The sequence below is a fragment of the Gossypium raimondii genome, chromosome 9 (assembly GCF_025698545.1).
Source record: "Gossypium raimondii isolate GPD5lz chromosome 9, ASM2569854v1, whole genome shotgun sequence".
Lineage (NCBI taxonomy): Eukaryota > Viridiplantae > Streptophyta > Magnoliopsida > Malvales > Malvaceae > Gossypium > Gossypium raimondii.
Window position 1 is genome coordinate 30,111,352 of NC_068573.1, and position 20,604 is coordinate 30,131,955.

The window sequence follows — 20,604 nt, forward strand, 5'->3', positions numbered from 1 at the left end:
CTTTGGCTTTCAAGGATTGGAGTCTCATCTTTTGCCAACAATTTCACGATCTCATCGATTCACTTATTGCTTTTAAATTTCTTTTATCATCAAAGTATAGATTATTCATCATAGTTTATTCTAGTTGGTGTTTGTGTCACGATCTGTCCGTGAGTAAAGCTACCTGAAGCACTAGATCAAGTTTAGAACAATGCGAGAGCAAGAAAATCGAGTCACAAAGTTGTTGGAATGTCCCAGAAAACTATAGAAATTCAAAGAAAGGATCAGACCTTGTAGAAAATGTGTATAAGATTCTGAAAGTTTTAGAACTATCCACACTTATATAACATTTAATAGGGTAGTTGAGAAATTTCTAAAGGATAGATCTAACCATCCATTGAGATTACTAGTAACCATTGGATTTGTTAAGTATGACTCCTATTTCAATCAAATTTGAGAAATAATCTTTCAGTTAAACTTTGTTTATTTGTTTTAATCAAACTCTAATTAGTCTAGATTATTATTATTTTATTTGACCTATGAATTTAGCCTATAAATAGTCTCTTTTACAACCTTAAAATATACACCCATTAAATATTAGAACTCATAACACTTTTAGAGAATTTTGTGTTTACGTTTTGAGGGTTCTTTGTTTTCGGATTTTTGGGGTTTAGTTTTTATCTCTATCTTTTGTACTCTTTGTTCTTTTGTCATTATAGTATAATTATCTTTACTCATATTTTTTTATCCTCTTTGGAGGGGTTTTTTCACGTTAAATTTGTGTGTTTAATTTTTTAATTTATTCCGTTATTTTTACTTGTTCGTTGTTTAATCGGTTCGATCCCCAACAAGTGATATCAGAGCTAGTTCAATTTTCGTAGATTAGCCCATTTAGAGATGACAGCAACAATGTTTGAAATTGAGAAGTTCGATGGTGTTACAAATTTCAATCTGTGGCAAGTTCGGATGATGGCAAATCTAATTCAAACCAACCTGAAAAAGGTTGTTTTCGGGAAAAGCCTAAGAATCTAAATCAAACAGAATGAGAAGAGCTTGATGAAAAGGCTTGTCTACAATTCAGTTGTGCCTCGCAAATACGGTATTGCAGGAGGTATTGATAGAGAAGACCTCATCCGCCTTGTGGAAAAGGTTAGAAACTCTTTATGCGACTAAGTCTCTGGCTAATCGTTTAGTGTTGAAACAACGCCTATTTTTGTTTAGCATGAACGAAGGTGAGCTTTTTAGAGATCACATCAGTCAATTCATTACACTTTTAAATGATTTAAAGAATGCTGAGGTTCAGTTTGACGATAAAGATCAAGCTATGCTATTATTGTGCTATTTACCCATTTCATAAAAGTCTTTTAGGGAGGCTCTGATTTATGGCAGAGAAAAACTCTCGTTCGAAGATGTGAAGGGTCATTTGTTGAATAGAGACAAACTCGACAATGAGTTTGGTTTGAATAGCAAGGCAGATAGGCAAGCTTCCATTTTGGTAGCATCAAAGAAGTGCGACAAAAGGTGTCGCTATTGTAAAAAGTTAGGTCACATTAAAGCAGATTGTTATAAACTGCGAAATAAAAGAGTTGTTGAGAGTAACGAGGAAGATGTAGCTAGTGCTAATTTGGCTGATGAAATCAGTAGTGATTTGTTTTTAGTGTCAACGAGCAATAACTCTAAGCTTACGTCCAAGTGGATCCTAGATTTAGGATGTTCTTTCCACATGTGTCCCAATAGAGAATGGTTCTCCACATACAATTCGGTTGAAGGTGGAGTTGTGCGCATGGGAAATGATTCATCCAGTAAAGTAATTGGTATTGGTACTGTTAAAATTAGGATGCACGATAGGACGATTAGGACACTCTCAGATGTCAGGTATGTATCTGATTTACGAAATGATCTCATCTCCTTTAATATTTTAGACTCGAAATGATGCAGAATCAACATCGAGTCGAGTGGCATTAAGGTATCTCATGGAGGTCTTGTTTTGTTAAAATGTAAAAAGGCTGACAATCTTTATATTCTGGAAAGTTCTATAATGACTGGTGAAATCAGACGTCCCTCGTTCGTTATGAAGTCGAAGTCAACTCGTTTAGAGCGAAGGCAATTTGGTCATAGGAGGGAAAAATGTATGACCGTTTTATTGAAGAGAGATTCTCTTTTAGATGTAGGTTTTGAAAAGTTAGGGCACTGTGTTCATGAAAATCAGACCCGGTTAGTTTTAATTTGGCAGTGTACAAGTTGAAGGTTAGAATTTTTTCAGTTTCTAAGCACAGATTCGACTCAGTTAATTCCCTACATAGCTCAAGATAGGCCCATGGCGAGCTTTGGCAAAGATGGCATTGTGGAAATATGAGTCAAGGTGGAGATTTGTTGAGTATGACCCCTATTTCAATCAAATCTGAGAAATAATCTTCCAGTTAAAATTTGTATATTTGTTTCAATCAAACTCTGATTAGTCTAGATTATTTTATTATCATTTGACCTATGAATTTAGCCTATAAATAGGCTATTTTACAACCTTAAAATATACACACATTAAAGATTAGAACTCATAACACTTCTAGAGAATTTTGTGTTTACGTTTTAATGGTTCTTTATTTTTGGGTTTTTGGATTTTAGTTTTTATCTCCATCTTTTGTACTCTTTGTACTTTTTCCATTATAATATAATTATTTTTGCCCATAGTTTTTTTATCTTATTTGGAGGGGTTTTTCCACGTTAAATTTGTGTGTACAATTTTTCAATTTCTTACGTTATTTTTACTTGTTCATTGCTTAATCGGGTCGATCCCCAACAGGATCAGAAAGGCTTCCTTATATAAGTGAATGTTTCCTCTCTTATTTATACACAAGTTATATTCTAGAATTATCCTTTCTTTTCTTATATTCTCTAAAGCTTTTCTTTGTGTTCTTGTGTAGGAGTGCAAAGCTTTTCTAAAGATCTTCTTTGTGTGCTTGGGGTGCATAGCCTCTCCAAACAAGGATCAAAGGTCGACTTAAACAACTAAGCTTAAGGCCACATCAAAGGCTGACTTAGACTTGTTATCTTAGTAATTGAACCTAAGAATGCATGTGACCAGAGCAAGTCTCGACTCATAGATTTATCCAGCAGTTAATCCTCTCTCGATTTTTATATAAGTACATATGATGTATAAGCTTGTATTTATTAAAGATCAGTCAATTTATTCAATATAGTTTCTTATTTTTTGTTTTGATACATCTTTTACATTTTAATATTTCTTGTTTATCAAGCTTCAAGCTCGCTTAATATGGTATCCAAGCTTACTGTTTGACAATAAAAGATCGTTGTTTGAAGGTTGGAATAATGGAAAATGGAACACCCCTAACCTGTTTCCTTCGCTGGATTAGGGTTACGGAGCATTACCGTACAATCAAAAACATTTAAGCATCATAAAATTCAATAATTTAAATACATCATAAACTATTCATTCTCATACATTCCGTCCCTAAATCGAGCCCTCGAGGCTCTAAAAATAGCTTAGAAACAATTCGGGACTAATTTTAAACAATGGGAAAGTTTAGGAAAAAGTTGCAAAAATTGGAAACAGGGGTTACACGGTCATGTGGGATCACCCCAGGCCATGTAACATTCAAACAAGGGACACACAGTCATGTCCCAGCCCGTGTCCTCACTCGTGTAATTCACTGAGTAGGGTCACACGGCCATATCACATGCTCGTGTGCTAGGCCATGTAACTCTTTGAGTTGCCCCACAAGCTTGTGTGCCAGGCCGTATGTTAGGTTGTGTAACTCACTGACTTGAACCCTAAGAAATCCTTAGATGACACACGGTCGTGTCGCTAGGCCGTGTGCCTCACACGGCTGTGTCACATGCTCGTGCCCCAAGCCGCGTGAACCCAAAATTTACCTAAAATCAACCCATTTCAAAACCATTTCATGCATAACTACCCAATCCATTTGTGCACACTTTAAAGGGACTAAAACATCATTCAAATACACACAATTGTGCCAATTCAAACAACCTAATTCACCTAACCCATATGCCATTCAAAGGCAACACAAAATACCAAAACAACTACTATAAAAACATGTCAATATTGTACCATTTCATACATGCTAACCTATTCCAACTAGTTACCAAAACATACCACTTGTAACCATTTTCAAACCATTCAAAACATACCATAAAGAGCCTTATAAACATGCACAATAAGGTAACCAAAATAACATAAATTGACATGGCATCAAATGGTACCAAACGAACATAACTTTTAAAACTTGTACATGCCAAAACAACCTTAACAGATTTATCAAAATACCATTACAAAACACCCTATACATGCCATTATAAACCTTAGCCAAAATACTTAAAAACTACTGAATTGGCTGTTGGATAGTGTGATAGGTCTCCGACGAGCTTCCAACCAGATCGAGCTTCCGATGATCTATAAAACAAAGAAAAGAAACTATGTAAGCAACGAGTGCTTAGAAAGCTCGTATAAACCTTAAACATAACTTACCATTTCTATAATACAATTCATAGATTAACCATAAACCAAAACCAATGCCATAAGCTTAATATGAGCCTATACAACATCATCAAAACTCACAAGTTAGTATACTTGTTCATATATATATGAAATCAACCATAAGATATGTGATCTACCATGTATAAACATAACATTTTACATCATCAATGTTACCATAATGTCATGTTTCATAGCATTTGCATACTTACCATTTCCTTTCCTTTTCTTACCTGTTGAACCATCTAGAATTACATTGGATACTCGGGAGAGCTCACATATAGTGTTCATATATATATATGCTCACACGAGTTGTGAAATGGGCCTACTTACACGAGTTGTGGGTCAAAATGTAAGATACACGATACTGCTCACATGAGCTATGGAGAATCTGTAATAAATGCAAGACTTCAGCCACCGGTAGGACATTTAAGGCCAACACCCGAAACATGAAATCCTTAATGACATGTCATTTGCATCTTAAGAATTTTTAAGGTTCAATCGGGACTCGATTTCCGTCAATTCTTTTGCATGTTCCTCTCGCCTTGATGCTCTTCTTTGCTCTTGAGCATACAGTGCATTTATCAATTCTAAAAGAGAGATCGTTGAGAGGTCCCTTGAGTCTTCAAGTGAGGAAATATTAGATCCATACCTCTTAGGAAGTGTTGTTATGACATTTTTAACAACCCTGCTGTCTGAGAACTCTTCCCCAAGTAACTTGATGTTGTTAACTACTATCATAATCCTGTCTGCATACTGTTTCACTGTTCCAGCCTCCATTTTCAGAACCTTGAAACTCTTCTTTTAGCTTATTCCACACTTATTATTGGGTTTTGCAGGCCATAATGTGTGTGAATATGACATCCAAGATGTCATTTTGTATACAAGACATCGCCTTATATCTTTTAGCTCGCTCGTCACTGTGGTGCTTGATTTGTGTGATTGTAGCGTTATCCCTTAATGGTGCAAGCTTGATATCAATATTCACAATCTCCCACAAGTCATAAGCTTACAGGTAAGTCTTCATCTTAACAACCCATATATGATAGTTTTCACCATTAAAAACTAATAGTGAAGGTCATGAAAAGCTTGCGAAAGCCATGTATAACACAGAAAGAACAACAACGACCCTTAAGAAGGTAGTTCTAATACCAATTGTTGGAATTTCGACACTAAGAAAGAATTGCAGAGAAGAAACAAGAATTTTAGCAACAAAATTGTCTGCTAAATTTTTGTATATTTCACACTCTTATTTGAACAATGTAATAAGGGTATTTATAACAAGAAAAAGCTCATAAATATGGAAAGAAACAACAAAGATTTTATACTAATAAATATCAAATATTTAATGCTAATAAATACTAAATCTTCTAAAAAATGGAAAACATAACTTGCACGCAAAATCTTTAAATCCAGTTGCTTCGTACCTTTATGGTTTAGCTTCAGATAGCTTGCATCTTTTCCTAGACCCCAGTTCACATTTTATTTTGCCAAAGTAATGACTTCACAATTTACTATTCATTTGAGGTAGCTTACTAATCTCAAAGGGTTCACCAAACATGAAGGGTTTGCCATGTTTAGTCCTCCATATGTGTTCGCCTTGTGCTGTGAGTTCACCATTCTTGAAGAGTTTGTTGTATGAATGATCATCTTGCAATAGTCTTCTCCGATACCCAATAACTTTACTCAATTATCTACTGGGTCATCAACACATGATGAAGATTTCTAGATGCCTACACCACTTGCTTAGTTGGCAACACATGATGGAAACACACAAGTGACTCTTGTGTCTTTAGAATCTTGTGCAAATGAAGAAAACGATGATGTTGAGGCATCAAATCTACTTACAAGGTTAGAAAATCATAGTTTAACTCAGACACTTAATACTAACTCCATGGTTACTCGATCTAAAGCAGGTGTACTCAGACCTAAAGCTTATCCCATCAAGCTTTACTTCACTCACATTGGAAAGAAGCTATAGAGGATGAAATGCAAGATTTGAAAACAAGGTACATGGACTCTTCAACAATTACCTGAATGAAGAATACTAGTACGCTGCAAATGGCTCTTCAAGATAAAGAGGAAACCAGATGGAAGCATAGCCAGATATAAAGCTAGATTAGTAGCCTAGGGCTACTCTCAAAGTGCAGGACATGATTACAAGGAAACTAGAACCCTGTTATTAAAGATTGTACTGTAAGGGTTGTGTTGACGCTTGCCTTAAGAAACAAATGGAAACTCAAACAAGTGGACATCAATAAGGTATTTTTAAATGGAGATCTAATGGAAGACTTGTTCATGTATAAACTACCTGGATTCGAAAAGGAATCAACTACAGGAGACAAGCTTTAACGAAGATGTCATAGGTGTAGGCAATGGATTGCAACCAGTCAACTAAAATATTCGAGTACTACTAGACCAGATATTACTTACTGTGTGAACAAGGCAAGTCAACTTATGAATCAACCAAGGGATATGCATTGGTCTACTGTGAAGAGAATTTTGAGGTACCTTTAAGGCACTTTAGATCATGGAGTCATATTTCAATCTTCACAGCAATTGAAACTAGTTGTTTATGCCAATGCCGATTGGGGAAGTAGTGTTGATGACAGAAAATCAACATCAGGACAAGTTGTTTATTTTGGAGGAAATCCGATTAGCTGGAGTTCTAAAACACAGCCTGTACTGGCCCTATCTACTACTGAAGCATAGTATAGAAGTATTGCTAATGCTGTTTCTGATTTGAGCTGGATTCAGTCTTTATTGGAAGAACTTCAAGTTGAAACCGCAGGGACACCAATAATATAGTGCGATAATTCTAGGGCGGTAGCTATGTCAAGCAATCCGGTGTTTCATGCACGATCTAAGCATGTGGAACTACAAATGCATTTTGTACGAGATAAAGTGGCAAGTGGAAAGCTGGAGGTTAACTATGTTCCAGCAGCAGAACAGGTAGTAGACATTCTGACACAACCATTGACCACATCTCTCTTCACTCGATTTAGACACAGGCTTAAAGTTGTTTCTCAAGAAGAAATCATGTGATCAATAAAAGTTTTAGAAAGCTGAGAAATGGGGAGAATATCAGAGGCATAACCATCACGTGGTTAGTCTGTTAGATTAGAGGTTTATCCAGCAGTTAAACCTCTCTTGATCTGTATATAAGTACACATGATGTATAAGCTTGTATTCATTCAAGATCAGTCAGTTTATTCAATATGGTTTAACTGTTTGCAAGTGTCTTGCTAAGCGTGTATGATACTTTAGTCTTAATTTGAGTATGTTAATAATGTTTTCATTTTTTTTCTTTGATTTTTAACAGTTTCAAAGTAAGTCCAATTATAATGTAATAACAAATGTATATTGTTTTTCTATGTTATTAGGTCAAGTTATGCGTATAATTTCTATACTCTAATTGTTTTCTTTTTTCATTTTTATTATATTTTTAAAATTTTAAAGATTTAGTCTAAATGTACCGTCGTTAAATTCATTAAGTTAAATTGCACTATTTTTAAAATCTTATGTGACATATATATAATTACATGTATAATACTATTCCTATTTCCTATTTGCACTTGAATTCATGTCTTCTAGTATTGACAACAATGTCCATACCAATTAAGTTAAGACTTAATCGCAGAAAATTATGTTATTTTAATTAATGAGATTAATGATTATTATTTGATGTGAAATTAGAAATTTCAAAAATTTAAAAAGCGTAGAGATTAAAAATAAATAAATTGGAGAACATGAATTAAAACTAAAATTTACATGTAGTACAATGCTATAGCAAAGTGTAACCTAATTTAATTGATGAAATTTGTATCATGACTAAAATTTTAAAATTCAAAAATATAAGTACTAAAATTGATCTAATGTCTTAATTTGAATGGAGTGGTGGTTAAAGTTATTATTAGACACCCGTTCAGCACGAGTTCAAACCATGTTACTCTTATCTCCTACCACTAATACTATATATAAAAAATTGATCTAATTAAAATATAAGAATTAAACTCACAACTTACATATAATACTGATTTTTATAATCAGTGAAAATGGTGGACTTGCACATTCTCCTCACAACAGAAAGCTTTATATTCGCTCTTTTTCAAAAAGTTACTGATTATTTTTGGGCAGATTCTTCTTTCAGAAAAGATAATAAGATAATTTATATTGATATGTAAATTCTTACCGTCAAAGAAAAAAGAAAGATAAAGTTTCTTGTACATTGAAAATAAAAGAGTTACGTATTAAGAAAATGGTACCAACATATGATTGAAAGTCGAACAATACCAAGAAAACACTGACTTGAGCCCATCATTTTTAAGGAAATATTGGAAAGAAACACGAGTATAAGCCTCGTTGTGTTAGCCACAAAATCTTAGGAGATGATGCATTTAAAGTCATAATAAACTCGAAGTAATACACTTTTAAGTGTATTGCAAAGTTAAGAGATAACTTTTAATTTGTAAAAAAAAATTGTATTTAAATCCTATTTAAAATATTTCACAAATTAATTGATCTTTCAAACTTGAGAAACAATTTCAATGAATTTAATTTAAAAATTTAACCCTATATCACTCTTATTAACATATTGAACTTTAGCATTAGTATACCAATTCCATGTCACCAATAAGCTTGTTGTCAATGATGTACTTTATATTAGATTGGATTGTCCTAAATGATAGAATTTGTTTACTAACCGTAGTCTTTTTGCACATTTGTTGTTTAGTCTTTTTTTTTTAAAGACAAGTAAAAGTTCAAGAGTGAGGAGTTGATGAGTGCTAATTTGTGATATTATTTTGAGCTTTTATATTTAGTTTTGCATTATTTTGAAGTAAAATGATGAGTTTTAAGGTCATTTTATTGTTTTTGGTAATTAGGTTAAATCGTAGGAATTGGTATAAATATTAATTAATTTTTATGTTTAGTGAATTGACTAAAGATTTGATTTTGCTTTGCATGAAGGAGTACAAAATGGATGTGGCTTTGGCAACTTCGAATCCTACGTTGCGACATTGGTCATGCATCGTCACGAACTACCATGTTTTTGGCAATAAAATCATCAAATATCGAGGGCGACGTTGAGACATAGTGGACTCAACGTTGCAACATTGGAGCAAATAAGGGAGCAAGGCAACCAACATTGAGGACAACATACGACGTAGGCTGGGCAATGCCATGACTTTTGATAGTGGTAACCATCATCCTGAAATGGTTATTTCAAAGGCAACATTTAGAAATTTAGTGCAACGTTGTGACATTGAGGAACAAATGTCGTAATGTTGCCTTGTTGGAGACATGTTAATGAAGCGAAAAAGAGGAAATTTGCCACTCCAAAACCAAGCCTATAACTACTAATTGTTAACTTATTTTTCCAACAATGCTAAACGAGTTTAAGCTTAGTTTTTGGTTTTCTCTCAATTTTACTTGTAATGTCTTTTAGGATTTAATCTTTCTTTGTAATTGCATTTTAAATTTTTGTAATTTCTTTCTATTCTTGTAATTTCTAAGCCCTTTTTAGTTTGTTTTTCATATTTGAACCTCTCTACAAGCTGAACCTTACAAGTGGGAGCTTGTATTGAGTTGAGTTTTGCATAAATTCAAAGTTTGGAAAAATTTCTCTTTATTTTAGATAAAATTTTCTCTCTCTAATCTTTAATTTGTGTTTAAATATGTATGAACTCATGAATTATAATGAAATGATGTTTTGTTCAAATCCATGGTGGAGTGAATATGGTTTAAATATAAGAATAAGATAGGAATCCTTTTAATTAGATGATTATGCATGTTACTTGAGTTAAATCATTCAACTAAAGTTGTACTAAAACTTAGATCAAAAGTAAATGACACAAATTTATACACTGCACGATGTGATTTAATTTTGCCAAGTATTATGAAGTCGAGAGACTTAACATGAACTAATTTAAGAAGTGAGAGTTGCAATTTAATGGTAAATTCTAAGTATAATGTGAGTTGAGAAATCGATTAGGTTTTGAATTAGTAATGGTATGACCGATTTAATTAAAAGTCAATTCATTTAATATTAGAGTGATCAATTAGTTTAATGGTAGGTTTTAATGTCTTTTAGTCAACTAAACTAATTCAATCTTTTTTTTTTTGAGAAGAGGTTAATTCTATCTTTTAAGTCAATTAGATTATAGTTTAAAATAACTATTTGTATATTAGATTCTAGCATATGATATAATATTGCATGATATAATGATATATAATAATATATAATAATATATAAATATTAATATATCATCTAAGTATCACCCATATTTTTGAAGTAAGTTATTTTATTACGATTATATTTTTATCTTTTACAATTTTATATAAAATTAATAAAAATTCATATGTGATATTTGGAACTTTGCCCTTAACAACTTTCAATTTTACTGCTTAAATCAAAGCTTCAATCACCTTTTTTATTATTATAAATTCTTAATAAATATATTTTATTTCAATATTTCACTTAGATTGTGAACATGTCATGATTTAGTATATATTATAATATTATAATATTATATGTATAATAGATGTAAGATATTAATTTCTATTTTTATATTAAATATTTAGCTAAATTCAATTGAAATAATATGGATTTAAATTGTTAATCAAATTCATAATCAAAATGTTAATATTCATGTCATTCTTTTAATTAAGCATAAATAATAGGTATAATGTAATTTTCTATAATTGTATCTTATAATGAGATGGATAATGTATATAAGGTAAACTATTAAAATAGTCACTTTAGCTCCTTAAGGTTATATTTTACTCACCTATGTTTAGAATGGTACGTTTTAGCTACTTACATTAACATATTGTAACATTTTATTTCTTGAGCCGTTAATTATCGCTAAGGGTATAACGGTAAGCTAATGTGACACGTTAAATTATAATTTCAAACAAAAATTTTAGGTTAAATTATACAATTAGTCCCCATATTTTTTCGTTTTGAGCAATTTATTTTTTTATGTTCTTTTTAACTTTTCTTTTTTTTTTCCTCTTTATTTTCCATTCTCTTCTGCTTCTCTCTCTATTTCCTCCCTTTTCCATCTCTTTTAATATAAAAAAATTAAATTGCTAAAAAAATAGGGACCAATTGTATAATTTAACCTAAAATTTTCATTTGAAATGATGATTTAGCGTGCCACGTCAACTTACCGTTACACGTTAATGGCAATTAACGCTCAGTGACTAAAATGTTACAACACGATAATGTAAGTAACTAAAACATAACATTTTAAATATAAAATGTAACATGAGGGAAACAAAAGTAACTATTTTGATAGTTTAACCATGCAATATAATACACTATACTGTACTTAATATGATATAGATATAATATATAATATAACAATAAATTTAAATAATCTAAAACTATTACTATTATATTTAAAAAGTTATTTAAAAAATATGGTAGATTTTTTCTTTCTAAAAATATTATGTCATATTATAGAGTTGATCATGAATGTGACATGTTTTGAACTTTTGAAGATATAAAATTTATCATAATTTTTAGATAATTTAAAAGTCACTATATTTTTCTAAATAAATTTTTAAAATATAAATTTTATAGTAAATTAATATTATGTTGAAAATAAAATATTTACATTATAAAACATCAAAAATATTTGAATTTGTCTAATCACCTAATCAGAACTGATCTAAATATAAAAAAATGAAAAATTTCAATAAAGTCTAAGCTCAGAAATTAATTTAAGAAAGCTTAAGTTCAAGAAAATCTAAATATGAAGGGATCTAAATTTTTTAATATATATATATATATATATATATATATATATATAAACTCGAAATAATTCAAAATTTAAAATAGCCTGATCGGGGCATGTCCGAAGTCACTCGTTTGCCAACTCTACTATTTGAACAAGTAGTTCCTGGTTTTTGGGAGTACTACCACCATGTCTTTTGTGGATGTCTACGAGGATTATACGTACAGCTTTGAGTGTCGCCAATCTCCAGCTGTATATCATGTCCTTTGCATTAATCCAGTTGAAACATGGTGCTGAAGCTGATGGTGCCTCTTTGTTCCTCACCACTGATGACTGAACTGTTCTTCTCCTATTATGGGAAAAAGAAAAAGAAAAAAAGGGGTTAAAAAATGGCAAAGGCAATGGAAGTGAACGTGGCACCATCTAATTAGCCAAAACAAAAGACAATAACTCAGATATGAAAAATCAGAAAATTACAGACACCCAAAATGCACTTTTAATTTATCCACATTATTAATGAACAAATAAAATTACTTTACACTTCACTTGTTCAAGGAACTTAGGGTTTCCATTCCTTTCAGTCCTTCCTTTTAATTCTTCAAAACTTCATACTTTACCCCATTTTGAGCTAAAAAGATTGGAACTTTCATACCTCAAAACCCTATCTTCCATGGCGAAAACAAGACCTGGCTCCTTAGCTCCCAAGTCCAAACCAGGGAAAAAGGACCTCGACTCTTTCACCATCAGAGGCACTAACAAAGTTGTAAGAGGTACAGTGATTTATATGTATGTATACATGTATACATCTACGAATACGTATATGCGACACTAAAAACAAATTGTTTATTCGAAGGAAAAAAAAAATTGTGGGAATTTTCGAATCTTGTCATTTCGTGCCATATCAATTCGAAATTTTCTAATATGGTAATTACCATTGGGTTGTTTTGGTGGTTGGATTTTGCTTGTTGAACGATGTAAGTCTATTGGCAGAGTAAAGGTGGTGGCTTATGCAAATCTTCTCTCAAATGTATATTAACATCAATCTATGCACATAAGTGTAGATAGATGTTATGAATAATGTAGTTTGTGGTCAATCAAGCCATTGGTTTAGTGGGAAAACTTGTGTGAGTCCAAATTGATTGGGGTTAGGTCCGGGGTCGATCCTTGTGTTGGTAACCCATTTTCCCTCACCATTTGATGATTGTAATGTAATTGCTTGTACAGAGAAAGAAAATGAAAAAGGTAGTTTGTGATAGCTAAGAGTGGAAGTTTGATTTTTTTTTTTGCAGTTGGGGATTGTGTTTTGATGCGTCCTCCGGATAATGGTAAGCCTCCGTATGTGGCACGGGTTGAAAAAATTGAATCGGATAGTAGGAACAACGTGAAGGTTCGAGTCCGATGGTATTATCGTCCTGAGGAATCGCTTGGAGGAAGGAGGCAGTTCCATGGAGCAAAGGAGCTGTTTTTATCTGATCACTATGATGTGCAGAGTGCTCAAACCATTGAAGGGAAGTGCATTGTTCATTCTTTCAAGAACTATTCTAAGCTTGAGAATGTTGGGGCTGAGGATTACTTTTGTAGATTCGAGTATAAAGCTGTTACCGGAGCCTTTACGCCTGACCGGGTAGCTGTGTGAGTACCATGATGTGTTGGTTTGTGGAATATGATTTTCGGGTATAGGAAATATGGCATTGATTCTTTGGTGTCCCTGGGTTTTTTCTGTTTTTGAAGGTACTGCAAATGTGAGATGCCATACAACCCCGATGATCTCATGGTACAATGTGAGGTCTGCAAGGACTGGTATGGTGTTCTATATTTTCTTTTACGGTTTCCCTGTACCATCTCTCCAATAACTTTTGAGATTGATGTAATGTTCATCTTACCATTCTTGGAGGTATCATCCTGCTTGTGTGGACATGACAATTGAAGAAGCAAAAATGTTGGATCATTTCGTGTGTTTTGAATGTACCGAGGATGATGCCAAAAGATCACAGAACGGATTTCATTCATCACCGGTATCTGATTCTGATGAAAAGGTAATGCTGTTTTTAGACTAATTAGCTTTCCCTTTAACAAATACTGTTATCGACATATCGTGTGCAAATCATGCATCAACCACATGCAACATGGAAGGGGTATTGACATATTGTGTTCGATAACAATTAACGTATAACCGGTAGCTAAGTTATTTTAAAACAGTGATAAGAGTTCATGTTTTCTCACAGAATGTGACTTCGTATTTGACTCTATGTGCGTGTTTGTTTCACCAAGCCTATTGTTTTCTGTAGTAGCTTACAAGCTCTACATTAGGTGCCATTATAATTGAGTGCTTCCAAACTGGGTTAGCCAATGAATTCAAAAATGTTTTACCTAAAAATAATGGGATGTATGGCATGTATGGACCACGCGCACTCGAAATCTCAAGTTAATGTTGGTTATCTATGTTAGTACTAGTGATTGTAAATAGATAGAAAAGCTCATTTTTTTCATGGAACATAGGGGACGGTAATCAATTTTCACCCTTTTCCCTAAATCAATGCTTATATTTCTGTTTAAGTGCCATAGCCTTTTCGGATATAATGTTGGAGGTCATATCTGGCTGATTATTTATTGTAGTTTTCATCGATATAGATCTGGTTTGACTGCTCGCGTATCGCATGATATACTGTTGAAACCTACCTACTCACGTGCATGAGCTTTCGGTTGGTTTTTGGTCTTTATTGATCATAGTGTACATAGTTATTCTTTTCTTTTCACCTACATGTGTGCCCAAACATTTAATCTAAGTGCATTAGCAGGTGGTCTCTTAGAGAGGTATAGGCAATCATCTTATGCCAGTATGGTTGTAAAAACCATCCTGGACCAGCCTATTCAATCATTTGTGTTGGAAACCGGTTGGTTTGGCAATTCAACTATATTAGTTGAATCGGAAAATTAGTGAACCTGTAAAAAAAGGGAAACTGGATAAACCAGTTAAATACTGGTAAAACTGGACTTTTTATCATGTTTTGGTTACTTTCATCATTGTTTTTTCATTAATATATTTTGTCCTATTTTTCATCTTTTTTCGATCTCTTTCAGGTGGAGACGAAGCGACGAAAGAGATGAAATAAGTAAATTTTGTTGCATGAGAGGAGAAGAGTTGTTTATGGAGATTAAATTTAGCTTGTAGACTGTTATTAAATATTGTATGAGTTGTATAGTGGTTTGGCCAAACTGTTGGCTGTTAGAAACATGTGTGTTGAAGACATCATAACTTAAGGCCATGCAGGATGATTTAAATGAAACCAATATTAGCCTATCTTGGCTTTCCTTATATTATGTATAACCTAGTTTCTTGTCATGTTGATCAATGAGGGGTTTGCCCGTAAAATGGCTCGTCCCATTGAAGACTTATGTCTATTTGTCATGTGGATCGTTGGCAGATCACATCAATATTATTTAGAGACTATTACTAACGCACACGATAAAGTTATCATAACTTTAGTTGAGTAAAAGTGAAAAATGGGTAAATTAGTTTTTGTGAATTAGATCAAAGAGTAAATTAATTTTTCTATTAAAAATTTTATTCATTTTTAATGTTAAAAATTGGTTTATATATGTTAGCATAATATATACTGCACATCATGTGTCATTGTGAGACTAATTTACCAATTTTTAAATAAAAAATGCAATTTAGCTTATATTATAAGGGCCTTTATCATATTTTTGCCATAGTACGAAATATAGTGGGTCACATACTATAAAAATCATAGTCCTATTGTTAGAATAGTAAAAAAGATTTAATATAAAACTTAATAAACTAGTATCTATTATGTCGATCATCAAGATTAAATTGAGAACAAAACTAGATGCAAAACATACTTGAATCTATCGATTTCTTGAGATTTTTGGATTTTATGGTTTTAATCTTCCAAATTAGCACACGTAATTCGGAGAAGGTAATTCTCTTTTTAAAATTGAGATATTAGAAAAGTTACGTATGTGTAATTTGGGGACAATAACCCTAATATATAAGTTTTGCATATTAACTTTAATTTCTAACAAGTCTATCATCAATTAGAAATTAGTTACTAGAGTATCTACATATATTTGGCTCATACTTTGTTTAATAACTAAAGCCCAATAAACCTTAACCAATTTAGATCACTTTTAATTTGAGTTAATCTTTTATGATAGTAAATAATAACATATAATTACTATTATTATACATGTGATGTCCACATTTTCCAATAATCTCCCACTTGGACCACATATATTATGATTACTCTATAATTACATGTTATTATATAACATTATGAGCTCAAAACTTTACTATCATATCTAAATTGTATTCCAAACAATCTCGTCCATTAATTATGTTAACATAGAACCAATGTGACTTTCGTTACATATATTATAACTAAATTCTTCCCTAATCACGTATATTAGCATAACCAAATTACATATGCGTAACTTTTTTAATATCTCATCTTTAGAAAAGAAAGAGCCACAATTTTTGAATTACAAGTATGGATGTGTAGCATGGAAATTACATGCAATGTGAACCAAACATGCCTATTTCTAGGTGGTCCTCCTTAACCTTAGTGAGATCAAATTTTGTTAATAGAGTGTGAATAAACTAAATAAACTTTATTTTTGTAGAAAATATCATTAATATTCGTAAACTGAAATAGCTAAAAAATGTGTCTATAATAGAAAAGTATTTAAAATTATAAACTCCCATTAAAATTGAATATCCTGGAATGACATGACACCCATATGAGCAGTGTGTTCTTTTAAAACCTTGGGTGTAGTCCCTTAGTAAGTGGGTCTACAATCATAGAGTTTGTCCCAATATGCTTTATAGACACCTAATCACTCTGAACTTTTACTTTAACAATTAGGAACTTAAAGTCTATGTGCTTTGACTTTGGTATGCTTATATTGTTATTGGAATATAAGACTACCAATTATTATCACAATTTGCACCCTAGTGATAAAATTTTGCATCAATCTTGCATCAAAATCAGTCTGTATACCTAATGATTTCTAACTTATCAGTCCTCCGATATGTGAGCATGTAATCTTTTGTTCTCTGAAGATACCTCATAACCCTCTTGGTTGCTATCCAATGGTCTATACTAAGTTGCTTAAATGTCTGTCTAACATCCCAATAATGTACGCAATATTTGAACGCGTACATATTTGAGCATACATTAGACTCCCAACAGTTGTTTCATAGGGAATCTTTTACATTTCTTGAATTTCAAGGTTACTTTTATGGCATTGAGTAAGATTAAATTAGTCTCCTTCAACAATAGGGGTGTCAACTGGTCTACAACCTTGCATGCTAAACCTTTTTAGTCCTTTATCGATATAGCTCTTTTGTGACAATCCAAGAATATCCAGAGACCAGTCTAGAGGTGATCATGGGTTGGGCGACCCGGTGCAACCTGACGGCTCACCCGAAATATGGGAGGGTTCAGGTAAAAATATAGGCCCAAAATATGGGTTTGGGCAAAAAACGGGTTGGGCCTCGGGTACAACTTTTTTGGCTCGGGCTCGGCCCAAAATATATAATAAATATATTTATTTTTATTTTTAAAATGCATTAAATTTAAATTTTTTTTCACTTCCACTCTTCCACCGATCAAAAATCCCTAAGCACGTGCCCTCCTCCCATTTTTTTCCCAATTCCAAAATCAACCTTCATCTCCACCAATCCACCTCCACCGATCCACCTTCGGTCCTCCACCCAATTCCAAAATCAAGCATCAAACAACAGTGTTAGAATTAGAGGTTAGAGGCTGTCAATACATTGTAAATTCATATTCTGTTAAACAGGTTAGTTCTCGAATTATTTCCCCTATGTATTTGTAAATCCTCACCTTTTCCGCATGTTAATTTGTTAAATTATTTTTCATGTTTTTTTGCTTTTTTATGTTTGGATTGATGAACTAATTGATCTCTGTTATATGACCAATAGGGTGCTTTAATTTTCTGCCTGTAATTCATAAACTGATGTTGTTTGGATCGTTTATCCTGATAAAGGAGGAACCTTTTTGGGTGGTTAGGGTTAGGGTTTGGGATGTTTTGGTAAATGCTGGGGAAGGATTGGTATTTTGATAAGATGATATATGGTGGTTTTCTGATTTTGATTTTAAGACATTGAATCTTTAGGGGGAATTAAATCTGGAATATACAAGTTAGAGCCAAATGGGGTAATCAAATATACTATAACATGAGCTAAATTATATCAATATATAGTAAACCATATTGTTATAAATGAAAATATATAGTAGATATTCGAATATTTGATTTCATCGATTGTAACATAAGGAACCAGAAAATGTTTGATCACCGGACCCATATGTGAAGTTGAACGGCTCTCTCTGGGTTTCAACTAAAAAGCCCCATAGCTTTATTCTTTCACTTAAAAAAGTAAATTAAAAATACTTTTTTATTTTATTTTGAAGGTGGTTGATTATTAGGCAAACAACCATGCAAAGAATAAGAACATAAGTAAACATGAAAGACAGAACAGGAGAATAATATTAAAATTATTCCATTTGAAATGTTCATCTTAAAATGATTTTTTTCTTAATTATGTTTACATTCTGATGTAAAAAACATGATAGACAAATAAATAATTTATATGTATGATGAAATTATGCTGAAAGGTTTTACTATTAAGGGATTCCATTAGTTTCCAAACAACAGTATTAAATTCTCAATATTATAGCTAAAGAACATGTCAGGCCAGCTCAAAGTCCTAATCAAACAGTTCCATTACATAATACTTGAGGTTAGGCAGAAATAAATAAATAAACCATAGGCTTAACCTTTTTTATTCCTTAAATAATTATTATTCCTTTTCTCTTTGATCCTTTGCAGAAGTATCTATTCTATTTTTGGAATCTGGAAACACCTATTAAGACTCATTACGTTCCGGCCTTCCGGGGAAACTTGTTTTTACATTTTCTGAAAGCAACTTTTATATATATATATATATATATATATATATATATATATATATGTATGTATATCTTTACCGTAAAATTATCCTGAGGTGAGTTTTGTATTTCAATACGAGGCTATAGGATTAAGGGTAGCTGAGCACAATTAAAAGCAAAATTGTGTTATTCAATTATTATTGGATGAGAATTGATTTATGTTTTATAGAGCATGAAATTTACAGGGCTGAGATCACAAGCTTAGTTTCTTCATTTAATATCTTTTTTGTTTTTGTTTTGTTTTATTGTAGAAACAAGCTATTTAGCGAGACGGAAAAAAAGCAGACACAAATGAGGCAGAAAAAAACGGGCCGGGCCAGGCTCGGGCTTAGGAATTTTTTCCCGAGCCGGGCTTGGACAAATTTTTAGGCCCATATTTTGGGTCAGGCCTGGCCCGGGCCTTGAAAGCGGGCCTCAAAATTTTTCTGGGCTTGACCCGAACCCGACCCAGCCCATGATTACCTCTAGACCAGTCTTGATGTATCTGAATTCCTAAAACAAAAAAGGCATCCCTAAGATCTTTCATCTCAAAATAATTAGATAAAAATCTCTCGGTTTCGTGCAATAAGCCTATATCATTAGTGGCAAGAAAAATGTTATCGACATATAGAACCATGAATATATACTTACTCCGAATGAATTTGTGATACACGCAATCATCGACAATATTCATCTCAAAATCGAATGAGACAATTACTTGAAAAAACTTGTGGTACCATTGATGGGAAGCTTGTTTGAGTCCATAAATGGATTTTGTTAATTTGTGAACCATATTCTATAGGTCTCCCAACTCAAACTTTTTTGATTGTACCATATAAATTGTTTCTTCAATGTCGACATTGAAAAACACAATTTTAACATCCATCTAATGTAACTCAATATCAAGATAAGCAACAAACGTCCTGATTGTCCTAAAAGAGTCTTTCGATAAAACTGGAGGGAAAGTCTTTGTAAAATCAATGTTTTATTTCTAAATATATAATTTAGCTACAAGATGTGTATACCTCTCCACATTACCATTTGCATTCCTCTTGGTTTTAGATATCTATTTACAACAAATTGGTTTTGCACCTTCAAGTAATGGGACAAGTTCCTAAACTTTATTGTCTTGCATAGACTTATACTCTTCTTGCATGGCATCAATCCACTTTTAACAATTAGAAATTTTTATGGTCTAATGAAATTTGATTTAATCATCTTCCATCATCCTATTGTCATCCTCATATTCCTGGAGAAATACAATATAATCATCGAAAATAGCATTTCTCCTCTCTCGTGGACCTCCTTAATGACACTTGTTCTTGAAGTTGTTTAGTTTGTTCTTCTCAAACAATTACCTCATCTTGAATAGGGAGTTGTTTAACATTGTCTTGTTGAG

General features: G+C 32.5%; 1 protein-coding gene across 1 annotated transcript; it reads left to right on the top strand.

The window, feature by feature from the left end:
- The first annotated feature begins 12,748 nt into the window (after positions 1–12,748).
- On the top strand, positions 12,749–15,547 carry LOC105798925 (chromatin remodeling protein EBS). The gene is made up of 5 exons (XM_012629178.2): positions 12,749–13,001; positions 13,521–13,863; positions 13,963–14,031; positions 14,126–14,267; positions 15,313–15,547. Exons 1-5 carry the CDS (start codon positions 12,902–12,904, stop codon positions 15,337–15,339), a joined length of 681 nt encoding a protein of 226 aa, XP_012484632.1. The 5' UTR covers positions 12,749–12,901; the 3' UTR covers positions 15,340–15,547.
- The last annotated feature ends 5,057 nt before the right edge of the window (positions 15,548–20,604 follow it).